Source organism: Anopheles cruzii, unplaced genomic scaffold, assembly GCF_943734635.1.
Source record: "Anopheles cruzii unplaced genomic scaffold, idAnoCruzAS_RS32_06 scaffold00646_ctg1, whole genome shotgun sequence".
NCBI lineage: Eukaryota > Metazoa > Arthropoda > Insecta > Diptera > Culicidae > Anopheles > Anopheles cruzii.
The window spans coordinates 1,474-10,822 of NW_026454238.1; the positions used below are offsets into that span (position 1 = coordinate 1,474).

A 9,349-nucleotide genomic window follows, 5' to 3' on the forward strand; every position below is an offset into this window, starting at 1 on the left:
ACGAAAACTCTCAATCTCTTATTTATTTTATGTTACCTGTAACTTAGAGGTCACTTTGTTGCTGTCAGTTGCACACATTGCATTGTTGCATTGTCAATGGTTAATTGTTTCGTCATGAACAATGCTGGCAATTTCATACATCTACTTACAATTAAATCGTAGCAATTATGTTTCCACGTGACGGTTTTCCATGGCATCTGTTTCTTATTCTCTCTTGCAGCTAACTATCACATTGATAGTAATATTGTATACACCTGTGGTAACACCGAAAGCCATCATCGATCAGAAAGCCAAAGAAACACAAAACACTAACGATCCGACACCAGCTCACAAGCGCATAGGATATGACTACCCAGCACCTGCAGATCCCATAGCATTCGACGATCACGAACATAAGGTTCCAGAGTCGATTCCGCTGCTTCAACATGAAGCACACATCGGTCAATACGATGACAATCTGCACCAAAACTTTGACGAGTCACATCATCATCATCATCACCTTGAAGATCAGCATGATCCGGGCTATTGGAAAAAAAAATTAATATGGAAAGAGGGCTGGAAAAAGATTTGGAAGCCTGGCAAAAAGCAAATATGGAAATCGGACTTCAAAAAAATTTGGAAACCGATTTGGGTATCAACGGAAATACCTATTTGGAAGGATATTCAAGTCCCTGCGTGGAAACAGATTTGGAAACCCGTTTGGAAGGAAATTCAAGTCCCGGCATGGAAAGAAATTCAGGTGGCTGACTGGAAGAAAATTTGGAAACCGATATGGGTCCCTATCAAGGTTCCCGCATGGAAGGATATTCAAGTGGCTGCGTGGAAACAAATTTGGAAACCCGTTTGGAAGGAAATTCAAGTTGCAGATTTTAAAAATGTGCAGGTCCCCGCTTGGAAACAGTATTGGTATCCCGAATGGGTGAAGATAGGTATTATATCTGTTCACTGTTATAGACTGACTATAGGTGGCTGGTTATAGACTGACTTTATTGAACGTATCGTATCGTATTGTAACTTAACACTAACACAACTATTATATCCTGTACTACACTACATTCTCCCGGCTTAACCGACCAGGTTGGCCCTTCAACCTGTCCGACCTTCGAACGGCGGGGTAAGTGCGACTCATTTCTTGTACGTTTCTTATGACCCTATGGCTGGCGCGAACGCCGGATTCGGCCCGATGGCCGCCTGTATCGAGCCTCTCCAGCTGTCTCGGCACGCTGCCCTGCCTCTCCAGTCGCCTAAACCGAGCAGGTCCTTGCTGGCCTTACGGCCGTTGCCTTCCCATCGGGCTCTTGGTATCCTGCCGTGCATCGTTCCCAATAGCGTTTTTTTTGGTATCTTTGCCTCATTCATCCGTATAATATGGCCCGCCAATCGCAATTTTTGTTTCTTCATCATGGTGGAGACCTCTGGTTCATCAAACACTTCATAGATTTCTCTATTATGCCTAATCCTCCAGTACTCTCCATCGTTCATTGGGCCTAGTATTCTTCTGGGGTTCTTTCTCTGGAAGGCATTTAATCTGTTTTCTTGGGACTGAGTCAGGACCCAGTTCTCCGATCCATAGCACAAGACAGGGCGGATTATGGTTTTGTACAGTCTTAGTTTGCCCTGTCTGTGCACTGTCTTTGACTTTATTTTGGGTAATATTGAGAAATATGTCCGGTTGGCTGTTTGTATCCTCGTCCGGTTTGTACTTATCTCGGCTTCCTCACTAGCATCCTCTGCCAGGTTGGTCCCTAGGTACACGAAATTTCCGACATTCCCAAGATTGTGATCGGCAGTTGTGTTGTTTTGACTTTGAGGACGCTGTCTGCGGGACTGCGATATGACCTTTGTTTTATCCTCGTTTATTTTGAGACCTGACTGTTCTGCAGCTCTGTCCAGTGGCAGAAAGTTTTAAAAATTTACTTGACGAGTGGTGTTAGCCGACTGACTCAAGACAGCCGTTGTGTCTTTATTTGTATCATCGCATTTGACAGGTGCCAAGGTTGTCACAAGCAGAGGTGAAATGGCTCACTTTTCAACAGAAAGATCTCTGTGGCTTGTGATCGAGACATAATATTAATGTCATCCACATATGCAACTATCTGTGTCAATTTAGTGCAGAGTGTCCCCTTTGTGTCCTCTGGAATTATGCGGATCACTCGTTCCAGGGCAAGATTGAACAATATAGGAGAGCATTTCCCAGCATTTCTGGAGAATGTTTTTGACACAAAATATTTGATCAGCTGTTGATCTTCCCGGTCTGAAGTCACCTATAATGGTCTCCGCTATTGGTCTCGAACACCTTGGCCCACACCTTGTATGCCGCACATAATAGAGCTATCCCTCTGTAGTTAGTACAGTCCAGGCGGTCTCCTTTCTGGTATACTGGTGTTATAATACTCTTTCGCCATTCTTCGGGTATGCATTCCGTGGTCCAGATTTTCAGTATTAGTTTGTGCATCGTGATGGCTAAATTGTTACCGCCGTGTTTGAGTAAATCCCCGGATATCTCATCCATACCAGCAGCTTTATTATTTTTGAGTTGGGCTATGACCGTTCCTACCTCTATTTCTGTTGGGATTGCGTAGTTTTCGTCCCTATTTATGGTAGTTTCCCGATGGGTTATGTCGGTTTTGGAGTTGGGGTTTAGTGATTCTGAGAAATAATCAACCCATCTTTCTTTTATGTTTGCCATATCTCCTCTGATATTTCCCTCTGCGTCCTTACACATTATTGTACGAGGTGTGAAACTCTCTGTCGGCAGTTCTTCGCATATTACCATATGCTTCCATCTTAGCTCTAGTTGGTATCTGTAGGTAGTTTGTGTATGCAGCTGTTTTCACGTCAACTGCTATTATGCACTCCTGATCGAACCAATCTTTGTTTTTCGATTTGTGTCTCTCTCCGATTATTTTTGAATAATAATAGTTTCATGCTATTTGGCAACGAAATTGTGATCTCACCAAGTAATGATCTGAGATAATTGCCCCTCTGCTGCTTTTCACGTTCAGTATGTTGTTGGATATTCTCTTATCTACTATAATATTATCGATCTGGTTAAATGTTCTTCCGTCTGTTGACGCCCATGTTTGCTTGTGTATATCTTTTCTGGGAAATTGAGTAGATTTGATGATCATGTTTCTACTGGCTGCTAAGCCTATCAAACGTAGCCCATTGAATTTTCGTGCAAACTGTGCCCCGCCCCCCGGGGGTATTTCTCTGTGTAATAGTTCTCTGCCTACCTTAGCATTAAAAATACCCATCATGATCTAGACATCCCCGACGGGTTCGAACCGCAAGGTTTTAAAAGTCGATTTTGATTGTATAAGATTTAATTTATTTTTAGAAAAGAAACAGGAACCACCACACTGCTGTTTTAGGGCTCCTTTTTTATGTTTTATACTGTTTTCAGTTTTTGTTTGAATCAACTAGAGAACCTTATTTGTTGCAACTATGGAACTTTAGTTTTGTTCATGTAAGACTTTATACAATTTGGTAGGAGTTTTTGAACTTTACAAAAGTCTCAAGACGAATTATATCAGCTGATTAGTTCAAAAGTCCGTCTTTTCGATTTCGCATGTGCACAAAGAATCTGCTTCCGGTTAAGTGAGGATAATATCAATTAACTATTTCCACTTTCCAAATGCTGTTCCATAAGGATTGTTGTGTACTCTTATGGTCACTACAGATGTTCATTCTGTTGTTTTTTGTTCAATTACGCATCCACAGTTTAGTTTACTTAACGATTTACGATTAAACAACGATTGTACTAACGATACTAAGAAACAAACCACTTAGGCATTTCAAGATGTCTATCGATTGTTTCAAAACAACACTCTGATTGAACACTCATACAGCAGTTAGTTCTAAATTGTAAATAGTTGTATGTCACTAACCACGCGGTTCCATCGGGTTTTCATCCTTCCCGAAGAAGACGAGATGAACAGTGAAACTACTCGGAGCAGAGGTCTTCTTTTAGTTGCTGTTTCAAATTGACTGACAATTGTTTACATCCGTTCGCCGTATAATATATATAAACAATCGGTCACCCCTCCGTAAACGAGTCACGCGGAGAAATGAGAAAAAGCAGAACTACTTGCACTTTTACTCGTGCCGGTGACGATGCCTCCGATCGTCGGTGGGGGTTAATCTTTTGGCACGCATTCACCAAAGCTGAGGGGGGAGATGGTGATGGTAATGCTTTCTTTCCCTCGACTGCACGCATACCATTGACGATTTGGAATAGCTTTGGCAATAGCTCTGCCAACGAGATCTGCCTTCAAGAAAGCTTCCTCTTCAAAATACTTTTTCTACCGACAGCACAGTGTAGCATTAGTGTGCATTACTCCAAATTTCTGCTCTTTGACTAGAACGGATAACTTTATTGTGCACAGCACTTTTCCACTTAACAGCATTTGGTGGGTTGGTGGGCAAACAGCATTTGGTGAGCTTTAAGAGCGATCAACGTTCAACGGATTTTAAGTAGGGTTAAAATGAAGTAATGGTATGTGTACTTTTTGGCTAGACGACGCCGTTGATTTGGACGTAATGAAAGGGAAGATTTGGTCTCAGATAAAAGCTGAAGGGTTGTTTTGTTAACGAATGATAACAAAGATGAACTATAAATTAAAATACGCACTATACAGTTGCAACGCAGCTATGTATAAAATAGCTAAATCGGGGCTAGTCTGAAACAGATGCAGTAATGAAACTGTGTATCCTGTACATTTCCTGCTTTCATATCAACTTACTTCCCGTTGAGTGAGATAGATCTCATGAGCATGTTTTTTCTCTCGCTAGGAACATCACCTATAACTACCGGTACCACCATTCCCAGCATACATACACTAATAAACCGCTGATCCATTCGAACAGCCGCTGTTTGCGTAACCGATGGGCATGATTTTTGCCACCGTTATTATATCATCGGGGTGTGAGCGCGCGAAACAGAGAACCGTTTAAAACACGTTCACGAGCGATCGACAGGGTTAACCGATCGAAGTAAGAAGTGGTTTGCTCAACAAGAGAGTCACACTAGTTCCATGCTCTCTGTTGGTATTGGGTTTCGCTCAGGAAAGGCTAGCTCAAGGCCGTTTCCAGAAACTTTCTCGTCGTTCGGTGGAATCTCTTTTTTCTTGCGCTCAAAGTGGCCTCGCAGCATCGCATCTTTCTCTAGCTGAGCTGAGATTTCTGTAGCTGAAGATTGGCCGTAGGTAATTAGAACATATTGCATTCCAAGCACATTTTTCTTAGTAAAAACTCAGCCACGTTTTGTGTTCTGATACTTTTATGCCATAGGAAGTTCTCACAGATTTTTTTTTTCTTCTGGTTTGTTGATTCTGGTTCTTAAATTCTAAAGTTTACTTTGGGTATAATACGGCTCTCCGTTGTAAGATTTAAAATACAAAAAAAATCTTTTGAAGAATAGAAACCAATGAGTATGTACACTTCAAAGATCATGAATGGAGGTTCCGCATTAATAAATGAGCAAAAGTAATTTCAAGTTCCGGGTCCGGTATGGTCAGATAGGTTCCGGTATGTTGGTCTTGTTATAAGAATATAGCGGACAGGCCCTTGAAATAGGACCTTGATCGCCATTCTTAGGGGTTACCATTATAACGAACGCACCCAATCGCGAACGGTGGCGGGATTCTCATTTTTCCTCTTCTCTTTTTTCCCTAACATAAAGTCTGTGGAACTGGCCATAGATCACTCACCATGAGAGAACACTTCAAAAGGTGTTGGCTGGTTGTTTCCAAAATTACAATTTCTCTGTGTAAATCGAGCGAACAGTAGAACTACCAGCCGATAGATCATGGATTGCTGAAGGCCTTCGCTTCATTGAACTTGAAACAGGCTCTCCGTCGGGTCATGGCACTATGGCTGGCATTTTCCGGAAGTCCAGAAGGTCAACCCTGATCTGAAAACGATATGCGATGACAAGCCTTCGATGGCAATGGACGTGAACGCGATATTATTATTCCAATTACCATGATGATTGAGGATGTGACGATGTGACGATTGAAAGCTGAAACTAGGTCGGTCATATAGTGCGGATGTTGTGTAATTGGACCAATGTATTCAGAAAAGTAAATAGGTGTGTCGCCGATATCTTCACATGACTACGCGTGCAGTACAAACGGGAAGTTCAGAGAACTCGCGGAGACACAAGAAATAATAAAAAGAAAGGTGTTTAAGTAGGACAAGTTACGCAGTGAATCGACAGCCCACGCATACCTCAAGATCCACTACAGACAGGGGTTGGAGCGTTGGCACGAACTTGTACCAGAGACTTTCTTTCAATCCTATCACGTCACTACATGCTATATAAATCATGATTTTATTATTGTACTGTCTGCCACATCTTATGTGTAAAGCATCAATCAGTTTATTTATTCATATCTTAAGTTTTATTTATACAGTACTACATTGAAAACGACATTTAGGCATTTATATCGAATAAGTTTTTGTCACAATTTTGAAGTTGTTTCGGTTGTAAAAAGTAATACACTTAAGGTAATGGCAGTTGGATGAACGGAACACACGGCAAAACGTAGTTCCGAGTGGAAGGGAACACTTACGCCCTGGGACAAACGGCTGATGTAACATCGCAATAAATGGGAGACTAAAACGGATGAAAGGAAAAAGCGTGACTTCAGTCGTATGACATAACAGCTCAGTTGAGAGTAACTGGTTACGGGAAACCAGGACTCGTATCCGATCGCAAAGCGTAGATGTGAACTCTCGCAACTGATTCGCTTCTGGAGCACACATCCGTACCCTATTGCATCTAATGCTGGAGTACATTTAGGGAAACAAGAAACGAAGTTTGAGCGAAGCTTTGAAGAGGAAGAAGATTGAAAATCCTACACTATAAGCTGTGCGGTTTGTTGGCCTTTCACCGTTGGTCGTGCAACTATTTCGTATTCCGCTTGCTTATTTTCTGGAAAGGACATAGGTAGCAACAGTGAAAGAGCGTCAAGTAGTTATCAGATTGTTCTCACAAAAAAAATGGCCAAATAGGATATTATTATCAATCAGGTATACCATCCATAAATGTCAAAATAAATTAAACCACGGTTCGGTAATTCGGTTTCCTCTGTTCACATTTGGAAAATATGCTTAGTTACTTATCCGGCTACAATCGCCGGTCTTGGCTTGCAACAACAACATATTGAGAAAACATCGGGTTAAGACAATAAATTTCTCAGTAGTATTTCATGAGATCGCCCACATCAACAGTTATGCGCGATAGACATTCGCAGAAGATTAAATACGTTCATACAACACTTCCACTTCATGTTACTTTGTTATGCGAACAGCGGCGAACGGTAAAGCATTTATCTAACAAAGCAGAACTAAAGCGTGCACGGTGCACCAAACACATTGCATTCTGCTATTAACACATCCATGGATTACGTTTGGATGATTTATGGATCTATACATTAAATAAATATTGAAGAAATACTTCGCGTGCCTAAGTCTGTAAGTAAACTTCTACAATCTACACTATTCGGCGACCAACAGTGCTACACTGGACATTGTATATCGCCAAATCAACTTTATTTCGAATAAATGGTAAGAAAATTAGAATAATATGAGTACAAGCTGAGAGAATATTTGGTGTGAGTCCATGCGTAAATAGGAGTTTGGGTTACTTTCCCCGAAGGTGCCCTTCCCGTTTTAAACCCCTTACCTTGACTTCTTATTCCAGCAGCCTTTATTTCTAGCTTTGGTTGCTCCTCGTTGCCCGCTGTTGCTGTAATCTTCTAAGCTCTCCGGTCAGCTGTTAAAAATCTTGAAAAAATAAACATCATCATAATTATTCCGTATCCGTATTCCGTTCTTGGAGGTTGTTAAAAATATATCGTTTTTCATACATTTTTCGAGCATAGAGTTGTGGTTGAAATAGCTGTGTGTCCGCTAGGCTTGTTTTAAAAACACTCCTATGCATCAGGAGGCGCCTTGTCTCTATGAAATGACTATCCAAAATATATATACTTTATGTAAAATTTTTATCTTGTATTCGAGCAACCGTACATTCGATTGAGGTAGTGTTTCAGAATATACGTTTGTATAGAATTCTACCTTGTGCAATTTTCATACCTTTCGATGTGCAGTATGGGTAACTGAATATGTGTTTCTTCTATGGTATAAGCATTTTAAGGTAGTCATTCAAATTGTATTTCCAGTACTGTAAAGATTTGATAGAAAGGCTTAGGAATATCTTAATAATCATTAGCTGTCAGAAAGAAATGAACGCCGCAAAATTAGACACATATTGTAAAGATAAATATCCAAAACATTTGCTGGCTTTTAATTGTTTAAAAGTACCTTTTACGGTACATAAAGTACTGGCTCATGCTGCGGATATAACATAAAGTACTGGCTCGGGCTGCGGTTGTCTGGAAAAAGAAGCTTTAAAGAAGATAGAAGAAGAAAAAGAAGAAGAGGAAGTTAAGTTGAGGGTCCGGATGACCCATCAGAGAAGCAACAACACTCTGGCAATCGACGATGTTTTTGAATCCGTCGAAATAGATTAGTTTGATGGTGGTATCACAAGCGGTTTGCGTTCCGTTGGTACATTCAGCTCGTTGATTTCGCGCTCTTCGGGCAGTTTCCCAGTGTCCAGTTCCGTACTGTATTCGTTGAGACTCGAAAATACTGTTCCCACGTTCACGACGTTTTCCTTCAACTTTGATTTTCCGTGCACTGGCGGACGTTGCTTACGATTTTCCTCCATTCAAAGAGTCCGTTCCGCGTAGTCCTAGTAGCTGAGCTGCGCATAGCTCTAATCGCGCTATTGTATGTTTAGTGGTTAAATGCGTGACGTCACCGACCGCTGCTATTAATCGCTGTCGCCATCGTCATAAGACGTCTGTGAAGTCCTGTTGTATCGTAGGACCGACCTTTAACATGTCGTTAAGCGAATGACCATTGGATGTTTTGCACTTCCTTCCAACCAAAACAAAAAATCAACAAACCCGCAAAAAGAGACGAAAGAAGCTTCAAGCTCAAAGGCTCTATAATAAAACTAATAACAACAATAAGACAACCTTGCGATTACTAACCATACCCGTGAAAGGTTTTATCGTAGCGTTCTTCGTATCTTGGGTCACCAATTGTTCCCTGGTAGTTGCTGTACCCATCGTCCTCCTCATTCAATAATAAATATAACCTAGAATAAATAATCTTACTGTCCCACATCCCAATAACAATCTTAAACCATCGCATAAATAATCTTAATATCCTTTTGTCACATTTTGAATTTGAATGCAATAGTGCAAGATGTCTTTTTACTACATTATTTTTCTGTTCATTATCACCTGCTGAAAGTAAATTAAACACAGAAAAC

General features: G+C 40.9%; 1 protein-coding gene across 1 annotated transcript; it reads left to right on the top strand.

The window, feature by feature from the left end:
- Positions 1 to 220: 220 nt before the first annotated feature.
- On the top strand, positions 221 to 929 carry LOC128276162 (uncharacterized; the record flags this gene model as incomplete). The annotated part of the gene is made up of 1 exon (XM_053014629.1): positions 221 to 929. A coding segment is annotated over one exon (709 nt), but the record flags the coding sequence as incomplete, so codon positions are not given.
- Positions 930 to 9,349: the final 8,420 nt, after the last annotated feature.